Raw genomic sequence first — 21,963 nt, 5'->3', positions numbered from 1 at the left:
GGGGGGGATCTGACAGAATGGAATAATAAAAACATTTGTAGGGGAAATTGCTACACGACGTATGGTGACCACACAAACTCAAAACAACCACATTTACAAAAAAAAAAAAAGATTAAAAGAAAAAAAAAAAATCTAAAAAGGAAAACCCTCAGAACATTTGAGGTTTGGGATCAAAATATAATAAAAATCATTCTCTTTCAATTAATAAATACATCATTCAGAATCCATAAAAATAACACAATTAAAAAAAAAAAAAAAAAAAAAATCATCACAGATAAAACGAGAAATAAATTAAGTAGAATATCATGCGGGTCGTTTGTATTTTCTCTCTTTTTTTTTTTTTTTTTTTCCCCCAGAGCGGGTCCGCGAACCGTCCCCGCTCCAAACCGAGCGGGCAGCACTTCGGGGGGCGGCTCTCCGGCTCCCCCCCCGCTCGCCCAGGAAGGCCCGCTCTCGGCCCAGAGCACGTTTTTTGCAGTTAAACGTGCACCTATTAAGACCTTCCTACACATTAAAAATAGAAATACAAGCCTCCCCAAAGTGCTGCCCCTCTCTCCTCCCCCCTCAGTCATTATTGCTGGTGTGATTGAGATAAAGGGACAGTTGGGAAGGGGGAAGCGGCACGTTTCATTCGCGCCAAAACCCCGAAAAAACAAAAAAAAAAGGGCGCAAACCCTCGGCTTCACATGTGACAAAACACCCACAGCTCACCTACCTTAAATGGCTCAGAGTTGATTCTAGCATGCTACTCTAGTCAGCTACGATGCTCGGCTTCGTGTTTGCGTTAACCGCTTGTTAGCATGCTACCGTGGTTTGCGAGGATTTGGTTTCGGGTGGCGTCGGCATGCTATCGTAGTTAGCGCGGAGTTCTTCTACATGTATCAGACGGACTCTCCGCTGTGCTCGCCGGAGACAAACCCTCAGCCGTCCACGGCGACCGAAGCGTCTTTAGCGCCTCCGATTTGCGAACGCTAACGGCCGCAACTTTTGAGAAAGCTGACCTTTCTTTCACCTGCTGAAGGTTTGTCCGCCACACGGTGCCCTCCCCCGGCGCGTTCCGCGGCGGGAAACCCTCGGAGAAGACGAGGGACCTGAAAGGGAGCACACGGGGAAAGCGGGTTTAGGGGACCCGTTTTGTCACATGTACAGTCGAGGAAGCAGCTCCGTCCTGCAGGAACCTCGGCCCAAATGGAACCTTGTGGAAGAGGGCTAGGGGGGGTATGAGCGGAGAAGAGTACAAACAATAAGCACCATTTTGAAATTTCAGTCCACTACCTCGTCCTTAGCACCCGGGGCGGGGGGATACTGGAGAATACGACGTGGGTGTCTCACTGTCTCCAAAGCAAAGGCTGCCGCTCGGTGGACCTCCGCGTCCTTCTGTCCGCGCTAATGCCCGACAGGAGCTCCTCCTGTCGCTCCTGGTCTTTGTTCTTAGTGTGCTTGTGAAGTCGTGCTTGTGTCCGATGGGATACCCTGTCTCCTGAGCGTGCACGGCGAGCGTGTTTACGTGTCCACGTGCTCCCCGTTGTCATCTGCTGCAGCTTTCTTCTTGTCTCTTGTTAAAAAGAAAAAAAAAAAAAAAAAAAAAACCCACCCATTTCTTCAGCACCAAAAGTGTCTGGTGATAATTTTTTTTTTGTTTGTTTGTTTGTTTTTTTTTCCTCTCTGTCTGTCTCTCCCTTCAGGAATCCCCCCCCCGACCCCGAAGCATGGTGCCGTCGGCCGGTCAGACAAAGACCCGACTGTGTCTGTTCAGTTTCAAGATCTTCCCCAGTCTCTGCTTGGCCGTGGCCATTCCTTTTTTGGGCCTCTTGCCTGAAAAAGAGTGGTCGAGAGGAGGGGGGGGGGGGGATAATAGGTTACTGCTGTGTGCATCCCATAAACACCTGAACATGAAGCCTAGAGACTCTGTCCTCGTGACCCTCTGAGCTCCGGCAGCATTTATAGCTTATATTTGCCTTTCCGAGGCCACGTCTCTGCTAAGTCACGGTGACACACGAGTAACAGCGAGCGCTTTTCAACAAAAGAGCGTAAACAAGAGTAACCTGGCAACCGCACCTTTCGTGGCCTGATTGCTAACGGGCGGGGGGTTGGGGGCGTGCCTCTTGGAGGGGTGCAGCGGCGGAGATATGGGGGGGTCACAGTACTGGTACTCCGTCTCCGGACTGGCGGCGCGGCTCGGGCCGAGCGGGCTGGGCAGCCCCTGATTGTCCCAGGCCTCGTTGCTGTTGCCCTGGCTGTCCATGGGGTTTTTGTCCCCCTGCAGGCGGAGCTGGCGCTGCGCCGGTTCCAGCGGTTCCAGCGGTTCCAGCGGCCCCAGCGGCGACCTCCGGCCGGGGCCCGACCACCAGAGGTCCTGGGAAGAGGCCACCTTCTCTGGCTTGGAGGAGCACAGCAGGCTGGCCATGGACAGCATCCCCTGGATGGCCTCTGCCGTGCCGGGTGAGGTAGGACGTTCTCTGCGGGGGCAAAAGCGTCAGCCGTTACCTCTCGGCGCCACCCGACGCGACAGCCGCATTTTGAACTCCTTCCTCACCGTTTGAGTGGTTTGGGTGTGAGCCTGAGTTTCTGGCCAGACGGGTCCAGCTCTATGGTGTGCCCTGAGCCTTTCTGCAGAGACGAGCCCCTCCTCGTCCTCTCGTCCTCCTCTTCCTCCTCCTCCTCCTCCTCCTCCTCCTCCTCCGGGGAGCTCTCCGAATCCTCGTCGGAAGAGGACGATGACGCTTTGCGCTACAAAGTAATTTTAGAGGTGGAAAATAGGACAGTTCGTCAGGAACGGCGAGATGACTCGGAACATCTTTGAGGAAAAGAATCCAGTATTACCACCTTCATGATGAAGATTCTAAACTAAACTGCACCTCACGTGAACCCCGGCCCGTTTTAAGAACTCTAAACGTCACAGGGAGCGTAACGATGACAACGCCGGCGAAGAAAAACACCAGTCTGGATAGCAGTCATGTCAGATGAGGGCCGACTTAGCGGCGCCTCCCCCGGGTCCCAGCTGACGCAAGGATGTGAGAATAAAGCCCAGAGAGACGTGGGCTTTGGCTTCTGAGGCGCCAGGTGTGGGTGTTTACCTCCGTGGGAGAGTCACTGTCCGAGTCCACGTCTGACACGCTGGAGTGTCCTGAGACTTCTTCCCTGAGTTCAGCCTTCACCCTGTCCAGACCCACTAGGAGACACAAGTGGACACGCTCAGCAACGCGCCCGGGTTGGTTTTGACGGGCGTTTGGCGCCCGGAGCAGGGACGTACCGAGGGGGACGTCTTTCCCCGCCGCGCCGCGACACTCCGGACTCGGAGTCCTTTCCAGCTTGATGTCCCCGCAGGCCTTCGGGAGACCCACACCTGCAGAAAGCCTCTCACCCTCCATCTTCACCGGGCTGCTGACGGGCCGCCGCAGATCCCTGTGCGCACACACACACACACACACACACACACACACACACACACACACACACACACACACACACACACACACACACACACACACTCATTACACTTGCTTGTACCCCAGATAGTTGCACCTTCCCAGATTCCCAGTTCTGATTCCACTGTTGCATTCCCTTTTTGGTGTCATGCAAACTTCAAGAAGCTGCTAAACATCTGATGGACCACCCACCGGATGATTCTCCCGTTGACCAGCATGAGCTTCAGGTGGTTCTCCTCCAGCGACTCTGCGGCTGCTGCCGCCGACGCCGTGGAGACCTTGTTGAGCTTGCCATGAACCTTGGCACAGAACGCCGGATCCTGGGCAGGGGGGGGGAAGAGCGTCGCGGATCAGGGACGGCGCCTCCCGCGGGCGGTCGGGTCGCAGGAGCGAGCGTGGCACTCACCTCCTCCAGGGGTCCCACCTCCAGCCTCTTCAGCACCTCCCGCGTGTGCTGCTCCAGGATGTCCAGGTTGGAGGGCACCTTCGGCGCCTGCCGCTGCTGCTCCCGCAGACGCCTGGCCGCCCTCCTCGCCCGCCGGGCCTGGCACAGCCTCTCCAGCGTGGAGCGAGTCGCCGGGCAGCCGTTGGACCCGGGTCCCGCTCCGCACCCGCTTCCCTGAGGTTTCACTGGCTTGGCGCCGCTGCCCGGGTCCTCCTGAGAAGGTCCCACACGACACGTGAGCACTTGGTCCAGTGTGAGTGGTTTGACGTGGGACGGGAGTGAATATACCGGCTGAGCTGTACAGTTTATCTGTCAGGAGCTGCACCTCCTCGTGTTCTCACCTCCAGGTAGCGGATCTCCTTGGTTAGCTCCTTGATGAGATGGTTGGGCCTGATATGGTCCGGGACCTCGCTGGTGGGCCCCGAAACCTGCCGAGTCACAACACACGCGCACGTTCAGGTTCCAGAGCCCTGTAGAAAGGATCACCTCTGGTTTGCGGCCGTCACGAACCCACCTCTCTCTTCAACCACGTCTTCAGCGCACCGATTAAAGCCTTCACTCCCTCCGTTAGGTAAGCTGGTGGTGGACACGTGTCTTCTCGTAGCTCTGGAGGAGGGCGTGAAAATACGGTGACCCGCTATGAGACGACGCTAATTTTTTCCCCGGCGTTTTGCAAAACGAGAACTTCGCTGTAAACGGGACGTGATGTCATGACACCCACCTTTCAAAGTTTCCAGGAGGTTCTTGGCGACATACCAGCAGATGGCCTCAAAGTACGGAAACTTGAAGAGGTCTGGGGTTTTCAGTCGACGCTCCATCTCGTAACACCTGTGAACCGCCAGGGTTGTTTGGTTTTATTAAATTCACCCTTAATTTTTTTTTCTCTTTTTCGCGGGGGTTTACCTGAGCTGCATGCCGATGTTGAGGTTGTGGAGGAAGTTCCCCCCGAACGCCATGCAATCCTGAGAGGTGAGAACAGCATGGATCCAGCCTGCAGGAGGCGCCAGAGGACAGATTATGAGCGCTGCAGGAGGACTGGTTTCCACCTGAACACCAGAAACACTCCCCCGGGGTTTTTATGAATGGGTATGGAGTGTAGCGCGTTATCCCTGCACGATCAGATAAAAAGTTTAAAAAAAAAAACAAAACTAAGGGATCCCCTGAGAGCCCAGAGTGGGGATCCGGCCTTCTGGAGATGCGGCTTTCAGTGACGTCTCTTTATCCAACACGGAGTGACAGAAAGCAGAGCGGAGGTGGGGGTGTGAGGCTGATGGACAGGCTTGATAATACGCTGGCTGGTTGACCCGCCGCGCTCTTTGACCCCCCGGTTAATTCCTACCTCTCCACACCCCTCCTGCCCAAAGAACCCTCACAATGCAGCTTCAACCTGGAAGAGACCATCGCTGACAGGCTGAGGCCAACTCTTGAGAGGACGTTAAAACAAACAAAAAAAAAAAACCCTTATGAAAGCGACGGGTATCTTAAGGTCTGTCTAACGGCTTGTCAATCATGGTAGCGACGCGAAACTCCACAAAGCGTCTACGATCGTGACTTCCCCGGCATTACGTCGGGGTGGTCTCTCGTCTTGCCGCTGTGACGGCAGTCATCTAGAACGGATGGCGTTGTTGCTCTGCTATTTTTCCTTTGGCGAGGCTCGGTGGAGCCTGCGCTTTCCTGGCGGGAGCCGCGCGAGGCGTTAGCCGTCTTTCAACTCTGAATGCACGTGTGCACATTCACCGCACGCTCCGGTTAGGAGAAAACAGAAACACTGCAAAGCGGTCGTGAGCACGCCTACTACGGAGGGGCGCCAGCGGAGAGCCGGCGCTCATCCACCTCTGCAGACTCTACTGTTGATCTTCTGCACAAAACCAGTGGAAGCGTGTGAAAATAATGTGTTTTTGAGTTTAAGCAGCGCAGGGAGGGGACGCCCGGGCCTCCAATCAAAACACATCCGCAGGTAGAAAGCCTTTGGACACGTGCCGCCGGAGGAAAACGACCTCCACAGAGATTCGAGCGGGGCGACGAGGAATGTCCGGTCACGAGGGGAAACCCTGTGAGGGGTAACAGCCGCGGCGTCGAATCGACGTCGTGTCTCTCGTGAGGAGACGTGATCCTCGCAAGACACCGTGAAACAAACCGGAAGACACGCAAAAGCCCTCAGAGAACCCCCTACCTGTAGGGATGAGCAGGGTGGTCCCTCGGGGCACAATGCACTTATAGCATTTGTCCACTTTGTCCCCGAAGAAGACTTCGCTCTGATTGGGCGAGGAGCTCCATGCCTCGTATAGTGCAAGGTTGGCGGCCGTGGGCTTGATCAAGTAGAAGATCTTCTCACCCTGCAAAACAAGCACCAACGCTCTACATTCAGCGGGAGGACGAGGTCATGATGGCGAGCGGCCCGGTGAATAGATGTGATCTGAGGAGTAGGGTGACCTTTTAGCCAGGGCTGGCCAATCAGCTGAGGCGGCGTGCCCTAAATACTTCACGATTACAAACACGCTACAAGCTCAGCTTGTCACACACATCGCGTGGCCTGGAAAGTGTCGACGCCGGAACCGCCGACACGGTTAGGGCTCGGTGATGTCCAAATAATAATAAAAAAAAATAAGACGTCAAGGCAAACGATCCAGCTGGGTGTTCTCCCAGCGGACGCTCGGCGCTGTAACTTGATTGTTGTTCATTCTGAGGCGCTTTCTCAAGTCTTTAAAAGGCGACCGTCCATTCGCTCGTGGCTTTTGGTGACGATAACGGCGAAATAAGCTACCAGAGATCTTCTCTTGGCTCTTTCTTACCCAGAGAACATGGTACCAGACGGACGTCCCTCCGAAGTCAATGTGGAAATCAGTGTAACTGTCCTTGACCCCCATAAGGCAGTACTTCTGGACAAAGGGCTTGGGGAAGAAGGAGTCGTCCGGCCAGTAGTTCTCGACCCAGGACATCTTCTGAGCCACGTCTGGAACCACCACCAGCTCAGACATCCTTGAGGGGGAACAAAAATAATGTTTCAACCTCCCGTTCTGACTCGCTGACGTTGAATTATCTGAAATGTCTGTTTTAAACCATTTTTGGGACAAACAACAGTCTTATTCGAGTATTTCAAGAACTGTATATGTGGTCCCCTGCACCATATTAATAATTATAAACCTTCACACGGAACAACTCCAGTAGAAGATCAAGACCGGCAAAGTGGAAACAACATTTGACAACTGTTAAATGCATTTAGGGCTTAATGAAATTAAGATCATAAGCCTACTGCAGTGCTGGCAGGCACTTCTGCTTTTTTCACGCACAGTAAACTTAAAGGACCCTTTTTAGAAAAAGGAAACGAGTGTGACAGATTTTTTTTTGGTGGTGTGTGTGTGAGTGTGTGTGAGTATTTGTGCATGGAAGCCTGTGGCCCTGGAAGGAAAGAGCCCGTCGAGTTCCTTACTTGGTATCGGAGAACTCCAGGCTGATCAGGTTGAGGACTTTGGGCCGACGGGAGTTGGTGAAATACTTGACGAACTCGCTGAGCTTCATCTTGCTGTCCGCCTGCCGGGCCACGTCTATGACGTCGATGACTTTGTCACCACCTGGATCGGAGAGGCGCGAAAACACAAGCATTGTACCGAGTGCGAGCAGAGCCGCAACCGAGACGGAAGGAGTAGCAGCCATCCTCCGGTTTTTAATTGGCTTGCGAGTGGGCGGAGGGATCGGCGGGGTCACGGGCCCGGTAGCAGCACCGTGCGCTTTTAGACATCGAGCCCCGAGGAAAACTGGCACCGATATGGCAGATCGGGGAGGGGCGGCGGGAGACAATCTGTCAATCTGTCCGGACCGGTGGTCCCGGAGGCAGAGGAGTGGGCGGAGGTTCGAGGGCCGCCGCGCAGAGCGCCCGCGTGAGCGTGGGAGACGACGGCGGCGCGGAGGAAAAAAACGCATCTATAGATGGAAGAGACGGTTTACACCTACGGGATTGAAAAACAGATGCCGGAGAGGAAAAGAGGGACGGAGTGGAAAGCAGAGACCGAGCGTGAAGATAACAGTTGGGACGCTACAAATCACACTCGGGTGACGCGTGGAGCCGGAAGCACACCGGGGCCGCAGGATCCCGAGCCAGACAGCTGGTTGTTGTATTTCCCCCCCCGCGCCCCTCCCACACACCTTTTTTATTGCCCCTTTGCGTGTTCGCCGTTGATCGCGCACGCCGACACGCACTCGTGTGCACTTGCGCTCGCGGGCCCTTCTGACGGCCCAGCTGGCCGGCGTCTGATGACGGAGAACAGCTGGACGGAGGGCAGCCGGCGCTCCGTGAAATGCGGCGCTGCCCTGAGAGCACACAATCCCAGAGATCTCCTCCAGAATTCAAAAAGGACGGGCGCCGTCGGAGCGGCTCGGAGGACACTTTGGTAACCCAAAGTCCCGGCGCAGCGACGGCCACGTAGCGCGAAAACCCTCCCCGACACAATACAAAGAGCGACGTTCCTAAAGCATTAGCATGGTTGAAATGTGGATTTTTGAATACGTGTTTCACATGCAAAACCACATCAGTGGCCGCGTGCCATAATCCAAACCAGCAGCGCCGTCATTCAAACAGTCGGGGGTGAAAAATCGTAAAGGCAGGAGGTGCAATTTCAAAACAAGTGATGCTGCAGACACGCTGCTAAATTCAGCAGAACACTGGAAGGGCTGAAGGACTTTCTACAGGTTGTCAGCTCAGGTTTTTGAAACACAGAGGTATTTGACAAGACGGCCTGGTATACGGACGCTTGTAATTCCCCGAGTGAAACTAATCCTCAGCAGAGTGGACGTGCCTGAGGATTCTCAGACGGCGTTTTCGCGTGAGAGGAAAAACAGACCGCGGCGAGAAGCAAAACAACTTTAGACACTGCTGGATCGAGCACAAGTGTTGCTCTATTCAAAGCAGCATACGTGAGCGTTAGCTCCCTCCGCGCGAATCGTGCCGCGTCGGTTCACCTGAAGCTCCGGTCGAGATAGCTTTCAGGTGTCCTCGCAAATTATTTCCGTCATTCGTGCGAGAGAGAGATCTCCCAGTCGCATGGTAAACGCACAGTCTTGGGATAAACAAATGGGTGGAAGCCCTGCTCAGGCTCAGACGTGATAACAGACAGTTGGTTATTGAGCCATCACACACACACACACACACACACACACACACACACACAAACACACACAGAGTCTGAGTAGAGCCTAGATCATATCAGGTTTGCAGTACATGTGTGAAAGGTCCTTTGGAAACATGCACAAGACACTTTCTGCGCTTCAAACATACAGCTGTGGTGTGACACGCTGCTAAAGGACCTGCAGCGAGCGGTTTTTACACCATGGAACTCCCACTGCCAAATTATTGATGCTTCACTGCCGAAGCGTAAGAGGTCTCCACGCACCGAGCTGGACGCACAGACCGCTTGGGTGCTACGGGAAACAGAAGAGCTCAGCATTGACTGCTGCCGTCCCATTGTCTTCGCATTGTAGGAGCTGCCACCCGACACGGAGTCCCCGCTCACAACACCTGCTCTTTGGCGTAATGCTCAATAGGGCATGGTCGGGAAGAAAGTGAGAGAGGTAGACTGTAATCTGAACTCATTGATAGAAACAGCGGCGTCCTTGGTAATGGGGCTTGTAATAGGAGCCGTGAAGTGGCAGCCCGTTTCAATGAGGCGGCGCGGCGGTCATGGCGAGGCCGCCGAAAGCTTAGCCACGCATTTAGAGCTAAGTCTGCGATCGGCTGACGCCTCATAAGTGGGTCAAAACCCAGATGGCACCTGCTTAGCGAGGGCCACTTAGCCGCCTGCTAGCAGAACCTTCCTGTCCGTGTTTTGGATTCGATAGTGAACGGAGTTTTCTGAACGAGATGCTTCGACGCGTCCTTACCTACATACTGCTCCACGTCTTTGACATTGAAAGACGGGCTCGGCAGCTTGAGGCCCAGGCCCTCCATCTCGGTGACAGCGATGGGGTAATGGAAGCCGTGCCTCTCCAGGTACCTGGGCGTCACCAGCTCGCCCTTCATCCGCATCAGAATCTCCTCGCCACTAAAAGCAAAAGAAACAACCAAACATTCCCAAAAGATCCGGCAGGTTATTCTGCGGCAAAAAAAAACCAAAAAAAAACCCTGAAAGTCTTTGAGTTTGAAAACATCATCATCAGCTGTCTTTAGAATATCAAGCAAATGTTGGCCTCAGATGCCCTGCAGTCAGCGTAAACCTCAACAAGCCAAATCCAAAACAGACCTTAGACGCCATCAAAGGGGAGCTCATTATATAAAGATGTGTTCCTACATTTTAACATTATTACAAGAAAAAAAAAATCAGAAAAAAAAAAAGTGAACAGATCTCATTTGGAAGAGATTTTATAGCCCTTGAGCCAGATAGCCCATGGGTTAATAAATTGTGGAAAAAGGGGGAGGTGGAACTCAGGAAGTCGGGGTAAGTAGATCCACCTGGGTGACTGGATGGAACACGAGGTAAATATCTTTTCTTTGTAATCTAGATGGTAATGAATCCAACACATTTAATCCCCAGCGTGGCTCCTCGGGCATCGGCGTCCGTGTGCCCTGCTGGCTGTTTACCTGGCAAAGGCCCTGCTCTGCAGCTCCCTGACAAACACCGGGGTCCCGGCCTGCACTGGCTTGCTTCCATCGTCTGGCTCGGTGTAGTCGTGCCTGTGCCAGTTGTTGCGCTTTTTCACTGGAAAAAAAAGAAAAAAGAAAAAAAGTGCAAGGTTTGCTTTTGAGATGTTTCTGTGGAAGATTAAAAAAAAAAAAAAAAAAATCACTTCTCTCGCCTGGACAGAGTGGTAAATCTGTCGTGACACCACCACTTATTCCTAGGACAATTCACTCCTCTGCTAAGAGAGAGGGATGTGTGAAAGGCTAAAGGGGGGAGGGGGTATTTCATCAGCCTGTTAACGTCTGCCCTCTGGGCTCTCAGGGGTCAACCTGCACCCCCCCAACACACACACATACACACACACACACACACACACACACACACACACAAAAAAAGTCAAGACTTGGGCGACGCTGCAAAATAGCTTTCCGCTCCTCGGGACCAGTCTGGGCGGTAAATGTAACATCAGGAATCAACGGGCAGCTTCGATACCTGACATACTTCCAGGGAAGAGAAGAGAGACAACCAGTACTCACTCAGGGAGGGTCCATGTACAGCGTCACAGTTGGGACAGTGGTAAACGTCGATATCCACAGCATGATGCTCTTCTACCTGCACGCAGCTGGAGACACACAGGAGACAAGGTGAGGACGCCATCGTGTTCTGCAAAGGCGCGAAGACGGTCTGTTTCTACGTCACATCCCGATCGGCGACTTCTCTTTTAATAAAGTGGAAAGCACTTCTGAGCGTCTCAGGCCTACAGTTAACCTCTGGAGAGCCACCATCGCAAGGTATCAGCCCTTCAGAGGTGTGTTCGCGCCTGACAAAACACAGCGTCAACAACGGGGACTTGTGAGCGTCACGCTATGTCGGGATGCAAATGAAAGCAAATACGAAAACACAATTTTGGTCCTGTAAGGTGTGTGTTTTTTTTTTTTTTATTTACCCACAAAAGTTGAAGACACACAACCTCGAAAGACACGTGCTGGAATATGATGTTCGTGCAAGAATGACGCCAAGGTTTCCCGGAGGATTTTTTTTTTTTTTTTTCCAACCGCCAAACGTGTTCTTTTACTGCTTTGGCGGTCTACTTCTATTTGAGAAAATAATATTTTACGTGGAGATCTGTTTGATTTAGTCTTTGCTCGGGATGACTGCAGAAAGAAAGGGCAACGGGGGATAACTTGTAACTGCGAATAAAGAGGGAGAGGGGAGGACTGTTGGTTAAGTGCAAGCAAGACTGACTTCACAAGAGAAAGCAGAGCCTGCAATTCTTTTCCCTGGCTTTAGATTTGGAAATTAAAAGCACAAGTGGAAAAAAAAAAAAAAAAGGGCCTTGACCTATTCCAGACGCACCGAGGCATCCGAGGTGACTGCGGCACTTGTATTCTTTCTCTGTCTTCGCTGAAAAGATCAGAGTGTGTGCTGAGGACAAACCTCGTGTCAGACAAACAGCATGAGCGACTCCGGAGACGCATTTACATTTTGGAATCGGACCAAAAACACATCCCTCCAAGATCCCACTATTCAAGACGCATGTTAATGCCCGAGCGTTGGGAAAGTACATGTCGGCTAAAATAGCAAAAGACGCAGATTACAGGTTTCAACATGGAAAAACATCGTGCCATTCATGTCAGGAGAATGACCTTTGTAATTATCTTTTTCCTTTTTTCAACCAATGCTCTTCCACTTCGCTCGCATTGGCTATTTGATCAGCAAGCGAAAGATGTGGTCCACGTTTCGTTGCACAACGATAATAACAATCATAATAAGACAACTAGTCCTTTATGGAGAATGTGAAACCTGTTTTCAATTTGCCGCAGACTTGGACTTTCCTTCCATGAATCTCCAGCGCCATCAGTGTCAGTCGCACCTCTACCCCCGACCGTCCTGTGCCCTCTGAGCCACCGGCGCTGGCGCATTCCACCTCTGCATACCAGAGCCTCATACCGGGGAAGCCTGAGCCCGGCGACAGTTGCCGGTCGACCTGAATGGCCGCCGCCGGTTATTCAAGGGCTTGAAAGCAGAAAGGCGCGTGTCTGTGTGACAGAAGCATTCGAGAAACTTAAAGGATGTAGACGGAGTGACGAGAAACGATGTGACAAAGAGGAGACTGTGAGGGCGCGTCACTCATCAGACGTCGGTTTTAGAGGCCGAGATAAAGATGATACGTGAGAGGGGTTATCACTTGACCACAGAATTTGGTTCTTCCACGGAAAGGTTTGGTACTGAAAACTAGATTTAGAATGAGCGCTGACATTTTGTCGCTGAATTCCGATGTCGCGGTGGCTGCTGCAGTGCGGGCCTGTACCTGAGCGTCGGGTCTGAGAGCCAAACCTTCTGTCCAGAGTGCTCGAACCACAGATGGGGTTGGAAGTTCGGCTGAAACCGGGCCAAAACAGAAATGGGAAATACCTGGTGCTTGTTGGCAGGCGAGCTCAGCTGTTTCGTGTTTCTCTCTCCGCATGCAAGTCTTAAATTCCGCATCGTGCCGAGTTTTAAATGCTCGATGAAACATAGCGTGCCTCTCATCCATTCCCCAGCGTGCTTCGGCCGTGCAATAAAATCTTGGAAAAATGTGGGCTACAGTACAGGCGCTGTATGAACTCTGAGAACTCATGATGCGAAAACATATATGTGGTGCTTGAACGTTGTGGTGCAGAAACAAGCATCGGCGGCCTGGGCTGCTTATCTCAGCGCGCCTCCGTTACAAGGCAATCGCAGCAGGTCAAACAAGGGTGTGTTTGTGGCAAAAAAGGGCACCGCGTCTTCTTGTGGCAACTGAGACACCGACAGGAAACACAAGCAGTTCAAGACTGTGCTAACATCTGCTAGCGCCAAGGGTTTATCACTTGTGTCGCATGTTATCATGGTACTACCTGGTAGAAAGTCGGTAAACTATGCGGCACCGGTAGGTCTATGCTTGATTTAACGCCAATTTAGAAAACCTGCAAAACGTATTTTCTTAATCCTTCATGGGATAAGTCTCAAGTTGCTAAGTGGCACGCTATGACACCCTTGGAAGAATCCTGCAGAAGGGATCAGGGGGACCACGGCCCGCTATCAGCTTTGATCTACAAGCAATTTGCAGGAAACTGTAAAAGGAAATAAAAGTCTGGGATCATTAACTCCCCAGGAAGCGTTGAGATTGTGTGAGTTCCGGCCCCCAAAATCTCAAAATATCAACAGTCACTCCAACTCTCCATTAAAGTGCGCTCTTTAGAAAATGTTGCGTAAACACTGACAATGTTGAAAGGAGCATTTGCTGTAACCCAGAAGCACAGCGTATAACTGTCCGTGTCATCATTCATGATTCTCCGGTCCGTCCATTCGGGGGGGAAAAGCTCGACGAGACTTTGCTCATGTTTGAGGAATCTTTGATGTATCACGTGGCTGTTTGCGGCGGGGGGGGGGAAAAAGGAGCTGTGGATTTGGGCCACTGAGGTGAGGTGACCTTGTTGTCCTCATCTGGCTCGGCGCTGTGTTTACATAAGGCCAGAGTAGGTAACCAGGGCACTGTGCCACATATGGAGGCCTGACTCAGCTTATGCACCCGCTGCTTTGATTACCTGCTAACTGAGCGCGCACACACACACACACACACACACACATGCTTGTTAAAAGTGTGTGGACTCAACACACACACAATTCAAGAGAGGGAGGGGGAGTCGGCTGAAAGGGAAAGGAGGACAAGCATTTCCTGTCTTTCTCAAGCTTGACGAAGTATTGCATCATTGCAAAACTGGCGGGTGCGCGTAAAACCTTTAAACCCATGTGATTCTCATCCGATCAAAGTCGGGGTCAATCAAAGCGATTGATCCGGTGTCATCCTGATATGAAATATCGCCTGTCCTAAAAGAACACGACCCTCTGTTCAAGGATCCAGAAAGAACAGTCGATAGCCGCTTTAGCACAGATTGCACAACTGTTAGGACGCCTCGCTTGTTGACGCAAAGCGAAACCACGGCAACGTAGCACCGCTCTCGGGTGTTAATCTAAACGACGCCGAGGCACTCCGCCACACAACCGTGACATGTAAACACACACAATACCGACGGGGTTTTGAGCGAGCGCTTTCGCTGCCCCGCCGATCTGCCCGCGCCTCTTGATTTTCCACCGCCGACTCGAAAACAAACGTTTGAAAAAGGTAGGGAATGTTGCGCGATCCATTAGCCTTGCGGTGAGTAGAAAAGTACATGCCGAGATAATAGGCAAACAAATCAGTCGGCCTCTGTGCAGCTGTGTGGGTAGTTACGGCGCAATCCCGACGTCCGTTTGAAACGGCTAAGCTGGAGCGAAAGAACACCTCATTCAAAAACGGGCCGTTTTTTCGTTCTGTGTTTGCCTTTGTTGCCAAACACAGAACGCTGTATAAATCAACAGCGTGGGGCGACATCACACTGTTTACACAGACCAAAACATAGTTTCATCACTGCGCGCTCGTTGCTGCGGTATTGCGGAATATTTGTGTAAAGGGGATAGTAGACATAAATCCAGCGGCGTCTCGACCTCCAGCTCCACATCAGCAGTCCTGTTTTCAACTTAAGAGATGAAATGGGCTCCGAGTCCTCATGGCTGGATTACATTCGTATGTTAAATCCAGTTTTCTGCGCGCGATGAGCAATTTGCACGGCTCGACTTGGCTCAAGGCGTCTTCGAAAACGCAAACTCTTCAGTCCGTGACGGTCCCCGAGGAGCAGAGCCTGGTCAACCTCCAACTATCCAGCTTCCACCGCCTCGCCTCCTTTTTCAGGTCTGGGCTCTCAGTGGGCATTTCAGTTATTGTTGAAACACTGGTCAATGTTCATTCACTTCACCGCCCGAACAAAGCCCTCTCCTTTCCGCGAGACACTTTCAGAAGTACAATAAGTCCCAAAATGAAGCATCTGCATTTACACTTGCCTGGATTCACCAGTGGCAGCGCTATCCAAGCACTTCTGCCGTCACACTTACTGACTAATCTCTGTAAAAGCGTCTCCAGCTTCCTTAAGTCAGGGACATTTTTTCTGCTGTTTGCCCCTCGCCAAATGGAGGAAAGAGGCGGTGGCTGAGATAGTCCCTTACTTCTATCCGCAGCGGTCAGAACGGCACAACGACTTACGCTACGTCACGCTTCCCATATCTGAATTTAAAACAGGAAAATGGAAACGTGCTCGGCGGTGCCACGCCGTAGCCATGTTTTTGGAAGCGGCTGCCGACAAACAAATCCTCACCTCTGTCGGACTAGCGTGTAATTCGCGGGGATCACGATGGCACCGCGGCAGATTTCTGAGCGCGGAAACACTTCCCCGATGAGAGATGCGCCACTCGGCTAAACCCCCTGACAGACATCGACGGCGCCTCTCCCTCCACTTCCTGCCATCAAGGGCCTCCTTCCTGTGAGGCTGAGGGGGCTTATTCATTAGTCCATGCACTGTGAGGGTTCATTGTCCTCAATGATCGGTCTGGGAGCACAAAGGCTGGAGGCGGGCTCCGCCATGATTTTAAGCTCTAAATAACCACTCTTCATGGGGCGGCGACACGCCTACATAAGGGATCCGGCAGATCCCTAATGGACGAGTGGTCCAAATAGAGATATAGAGGAGATGAGGGCAGTTAAACACACCTGGCTATCTTTATCTGCCCCGGAGGCCCCTTCCTGATGCACTCTGCTCAGTCTTACATAAACAGCGCTGGACTGAGGCGGCTGTTAGAGCCACTGAGAGACAGATAGGGTTTCTGTCAGTTTGGACATGCTGGGTAAATCATCCCAGCAGAATTAGTGGTGGTTACAGCTTGAAGGGGGCTTTCTGTAGTCAGTCGTTAAAACAGCAAAAGATGATCGCTTTGTTGTTTGAGGGGGGGGCAATCAATATGTCTGAACAAACTAATTGTTTCAACTGTGGTTTGGGCTGCTCGCGGGCCTCCACAAACAAGAGGCTTCTCTTTCCCGTCTCGGACGTGGTTATGTTAAAGCCCCCGGCGGCCCCGGGAAACCCACCACGTCATGAGTCTTGTGACCGGTTGCTGCTAAAACGTATCGGATGAAAAAAGTCATTCAAAAATGACCTCTCCTCTGCCGATGGGCTCTTTACGCTTGTTGAGAGGCGTCTTGCATGATAACTGTAAAAAGGCAGGTCATTAGGAAGAAAAAACTGACACTTGATTTGTGGCATTTACCGGCTTGACAAATACATATCTAAAGTTGAACTGAGTTAATATGTATGGCGTCTTTTTAGGCCTGGAAGCAAACCCGAGTTAGACAACACAATCTTGACAAGGGGAATATAATTCAATTAGACTGTTAATCAATACCCGTGGCGGCCGAGCCCTGATCGACATTGATTAAGCTGAAAAGAACTGCAGTTTCCCAGCTTCCCGAGAGACCAACTGATAATGAATGTAAACACGGCTTTTAACGGGAGCTACAAGGCGCTACTTTACTTGGACTAATTAGCGTTTCAGACAATTTAGCAAGTGATCTAAAACTTCTTGAGAAGACAACAACGGCAACAAAAACACACAAACGGCGTTCCACTCACCCGTCCGTCCATCCATCCACCTAAGTGTACATGTTACAAAGGCACTCTGGCGAGGCCATCCATCTCTCTCCGGTGTGCTCGTGCACCGTGTGACGCTGACGGATCGCGGATTGAACTTGGCTCGGCCGTGGATCCATCAATCAACCCCGTGTCACATCGTCGCCCCGCCCCCCGCACCCAAATTAAAGAAAGACTGGACTGGAGGGCCTGACACTCACACCGCCGGGGTGAACCCTGTGAACCCATCTGACCTGCCGGAGAGTCTTGACACACTGACACAGGCCTGATAGTGTACAGACACACACACACACGCCTCATGCTAGAGCACTAGAATCAGCATTTTTAGGACTGAAGCCCAATGAAAGCTACTTGTCATGTCAATATAAACTATGCGGCAGCGTAGCAAAATGCAACTTCCTTGCATTTAGCAAAACATGACTTGAGTTTAAAATGTACAAATTGACGCTACTGTGACACACGGCAGCACAACTCTTGATAAAAAGAATGAACACATCTGACAAAAAAGGAACAAAAAAAGTAAGATAGCTAGATAAGGAGTCGCCAGACTGTGTTCGTGAAACTTGTTTCTCTGGGTCGATGCCTCCCTTTTCGGCAAAAGAAGTGAACTTGTGTCTTTTTCCACAAAACAACAATAGTCCAGAGATTGGCACCATTAGCTCATATACTGCCAGCGATCTGAGAGCTTAACTAATCCAAGAATGTCAGCCATACTGTTTTTCTACTGATCAAAAGCCGCGCGCTATTGGCATCTTATGAGCCTTAACGGTAAATAAAGTGGGAGCCAACTTCAGCCATCTGGGTGGATTCAATCACTGCTCGATGTACATCGGTCTGAACCTCGCTTCAGATGTTTCCATGTGCTTCCAGGGACCACGTGTGCATGAATCCCATTTGCAGAAAATGGCAATACAGTTATGATCTGGCAGAGGGTACCAATGCTCTGCGAGAGGTTGAAAAAAAATACAGCAATATATGAATATCATATATATACATTATATATTTGAATATTACGGGAAGACAAAAATTGCCTCTGAAGTTTGAACTAGTTGACAGTATTTACTACAGACATAGTGTAACATGAGTGACACGCATAGCTGGCAGATGAATGACTCCACTGCTTTCTGGTTGTGCTGAGTGCGACACTGTGGAAACATTTGTGTACAGCAGTGGCTGAAAGAATGTAGCCGAAAGCTGTCCAGACCACATCTAATTTTGGCTTGAGCAATGAGATCTAAATGCCTTCTGAACCATTCTTGGATCGGTTCCCGCCTGCAAACAGGCTTGTCGATGTGTGACTGGATCACGAAGGACGTCCAACCTCCGACCGAACTGCATTTTGCACTTCGAGTCCAACGAGACTCACCTTGATATCACAGGCTATGGTTGTATACCTGGGTCGCGAGGCCGCCAAACAATGCAAAACACCATCTGCGTCATTGTGAGGAAATTTAGAATAGTTCGGCATCAAAAGACTATAAATGTTAAAACTTTATTTCACATCTCAGTTTGTTTTGAATTGTGAGCTATTGATGATATTAACCTCCGGGAAGCAAAATCCTATTACATATGTAGGTCCCTACTAACAAAATGAAATCTTAAGTTAAATGTTCGCATGATGATGCCGTTATATGTTACATCTGAGAGTCTATTTTTAATCGGGGGACTCTACTCCTTTGAGAAAATTCAACCTCCTCTTTAGATCACCCATGACCTGCTGTGGACTGAGGCTCATAAATACAGGTGAGGGAAAGCAGCCCAACAAACACCTGAACGGCAAACCCGCCATGGCTGCCTGACACACTGAGCGCTTCTCCTCTCCACGCTATCAGTGTGCCGTCAGCGGCAGCCAGAGAAGATCCCGTTCCTCCTGGCCTGCCTCGTGGGAAAGAGGCTGGAAATGCGACTGGTTTGGATCTCTGCTATGTGCGTGTGCGTGTTTGTGTGTGTGTGTGTGTGTGTCTGCTTATTAGTCATCAATGGGGGAAGCTCCAACATTTGTTCCTTTTCTTGCTGGCACATGAGACCCAGCCGGTCTCTTTTGGCTCTCATAAGCCACAAATTCTAGCAGCCAAAGTTTTTGGCAGCATGCGTGATGTAGTTACGCAATGGCTTCCGTCATTTCAACACAGGCAAAAAAACAGATTATTGTATTCATAAACTGTTGCCATGGAGACACACCCACACAATTCGAGTGGACCGAGTGCAACTTTAGTCTTCGAAGGGCCAAGTCAGGTCCCGTCGGTCGACCGCGTTCAAGTGTTTCCCCGAGTATAACCAAGGCGAGCCGCAAACCAGCCTCCCCTCGGCTGATCGTGGCTCGAAGAGGCTGATAAAAGAACTGATTGAAAGTCCTGTTTCGACAGCTCACGCACTGATTGACTCAACAGATTAATGGCATTTTAAAATGGCCATTGTTCGTCTCTGACACGAAAACACAGACTTCGCATGCTTGTAAACATAAACGCCACAGAAACAGAAAGGCAGCACTCGTCCTCCGAGTGACGACAAATGAACGCGGCAGCAGGAGCGCTGCTTGTTTGTGGCGGCTTTGGGGAGCGAGCCGGTGAAAGTGTGCTTGAAAATGTTGCATGTCACACACACACACACAGTTGGATTACACAACATATTTCCTAACGCGAGCCGAGTCAGCCAACACCCAGATGCACAGCCGAGAAGTCATGCAAAACATCCACGCTGCTGCCGACGCACTTGTCACAAGCCAGAAGTACATTTAGAGAGAAAGTTGGGACAAAAAGAGACCACAAATGCTCGGGTTAGTCAAAAAATTGCCGTTTTCACCACTAGGGGTCCCTTGCCATGTGCTTGGGAAGGGGGGGATTTAAATTTCTCAAGCTGTCAATCAAAACCTAGACCATAACAAGGTCCTTGTTCTCTTTACTACTTGCTTTGAGAAAAAAAACAAACAAAAAACAAATAAAAAAAAACAGCCCAAAAGTCCTCCGAAAAGAATCCGTGTTTAATACTAAGGCAATAAAACACGATAATAACTAACTTTTGATTTGAGCGTAAATGACCACTTTCTGCCCCGGCTAAGTCACAGTGCGTCTCAACCAAAGCGGCCAGGCAGCCAGTGCTCGGCGTTACCTCGAATAACCTGACAGCGTTCACGATGTCAGAGCAAGTCCTAACCCGAGAGTAATTTCTGAAACCGTTAAATCACGTTAAACGAAACGGTGGCGGTTGTTTTCCCGGCGGAGTCTCACCGGGGACAGACAGCCGCCGCCGCCTTTGTAGATCACTCATGTTGACTGACACCGCTAGCTTAAATGCGCATATTAAAAAGCATAAAACTACTTGTCGTGGAGGTCTATTTGTGTCACTAAGGTTTATTATCACCGGTCTTCAACGGAACGGGTGTATCTCGTGGGTTTGAGACGCCTTTCTGTTACAATAAAGTGAATTCGAGCTCATTTGGGGAAAAGAAGCCCCACTTTGTTTGGCAAAGTCGTGTCAATAGACGGTTTAAAACCCCCGTCGCCCACCGCTAGCTCGTTAGCATGCTAACTTAGCTACCAGTCCGCCGCCAGAGCCGTCGCCGTTCGCTGATAAACCCCGGGTGTTTTGTCGCCCCGGACGAGCCGCGTCTCCGGGGGGGACGCCGTAGCCCACGTACCTGCCGTGGAACCAGTCTTTGCAGATGTCGCACTCGATCATAAACCGGCTCACATCGTACGGCTGCCGGCAGACACAGTACAGCGGGGCAGCCGCCATCTTCCTACTGTCCCCAAACAACGCAGGAATGAAGCGGGGCGGGGATTTAACGCTCCTTCCGGAAATACCCGAGGGGACACCCGAGCGCAGCCGAGTGCACCCGAACGCCGCCAGCCGAGCGCACCCGAACGCCGCCATTCGAGGCGACCCCGCATGTGACGTCACTTTCCAAATAGATTTCCAGCTGCTTGTGCGGGCACACAATCAAAACAAGAAAAAAAAAGTTTATTCGTCCCGACGTGCTCACGTTGTGCGACCGCGGCTGCAAGCGTGTGGCTGGGAAGCCGATGATTTCGAGACGGGGGTTGCAAATCACAACCGCGGTGTTTACAAATAATCCTAATTTTGTTATGCAAAAAATGCGCGAAAATGCTCTGAAGGGAAATTGTTAAACACCCTCCATCCGGGTTATTGTCTACTTCCAGCAAACGTCAGCTCCAGACTTAACAAGAGCTTATAAAAAAAGAAAAACTGAACTGTTTCCTCTCTGCACGATGCACTGTTTATTGAACGCTCCTCACCGAGCGTCAGTGTTTATCATGGCGGAGAAGAGCGTGAAAAGACACAATATCAGCCCCCACTATGTCACCACTGAGCGTGTCTGACATGCCCTACGTGCCTGTGCGGTGAATAGCAATGGGACCACCGACCCACGGCTTGATGTGCACGCTGACAGCACCCATCCCCCAACACGCCCATCTGTCCCGCTCTGCATAGGCAAGCAGGCCCGGAGCATGCATGCAGGCTGGCAGGCAGGCGTGCTCGCTTCCCCGCCCGGAACACACCGTGCATGTGATGCTGCGACTCCTTCTGCAGACCCACGCTGATTTCCTGATGGGTTTCCGGACGCAAACATCTCCTTTTGTTCTTGAGATGGTTGTGGTTGCAACCTGCATGACTGAGACCTCACCTCTTCTAATAGTTATAGTAATAATGGGAAGTTTACCAGAAGAAGGCAAAAGCTTTCACATCCGCATTAACCTTGAGGATTTTGAAGAAGAAAATGTTTATGAAATCTTTGGAAAGTAAAAAAATTTTGCTTTGATATATTGTAACTGATTTTTGCAGTATTTGCAATATATCACATACCCGAAACGAGGTGTTTCCTCTTTTTAATATTGATAAATGAATCATTCAATGTTAACCTCCATCCATCTTTATATGAATTTATTCATTTGGCAATGAGAAAACAGGACAGTCTTGTG

The 21,963-nt window shown here is 51.0% G+C and overlaps 1 protein-coding gene across 1 annotated transcript; it reads right to left on the bottom strand.

The window, feature by feature from the left end:
* Positions 1 to 1,559: 1,559 nt before the first annotated feature.
* Positions 1,560 to 20,845, bottom strand: kdm7aa (lysine (K)-specific demethylase 7Aa). The gene is made up of 18 exons (XM_086146335.1): positions 20,661 to 20,845; positions 11,021 to 11,106; positions 10,445 to 10,562; positions 9,748 to 9,908; positions 7,304 to 7,445; positions 6,666 to 6,852; positions 6,047 to 6,209; positions 4,777 to 4,864; positions 4,595 to 4,701; positions 4,388 to 4,479; positions 4,215 to 4,301; positions 3,835 to 4,086; positions 3,621 to 3,748; positions 3,254 to 3,405; positions 3,078 to 3,172; positions 2,537 to 2,730; positions 2,059 to 2,459; positions 1,560 to 1,815 (listed from the first exon to the last, which is right to left on the bottom strand). The coding sequence occupies exons 1-18, from the start codon at positions 20,756 to 20,758 to the stop codon at positions 1,727 to 1,729; spliced, it is 2,640 nt and encodes an 879-aa protein (XP_086002461.1). The 5' UTR covers positions 20,759 to 20,845; the 3' UTR covers positions 1,560 to 1,726.
* Between the last annotated feature and the right edge of the window lie 1,118 nt (positions 20,846 to 21,963).

This window comes from Fistularia commersonii, chromosome 5, assembly GCF_037954325.1.
Source record: "Fistularia commersonii isolate RoL2024-O1a breed Wild chromosome 5, RoL_Fcom_v1.0, whole genome shotgun sequence".
NCBI lineage: Eukaryota > Metazoa > Chordata > Actinopteri > Syngnathiformes > Fistulariidae > Fistularia > Fistularia commersonii.
The sequence above is the reverse complement of the archived record's forward strand: the minus strand, read 5'-3'. Positions and strand labels throughout refer to the sequence as shown.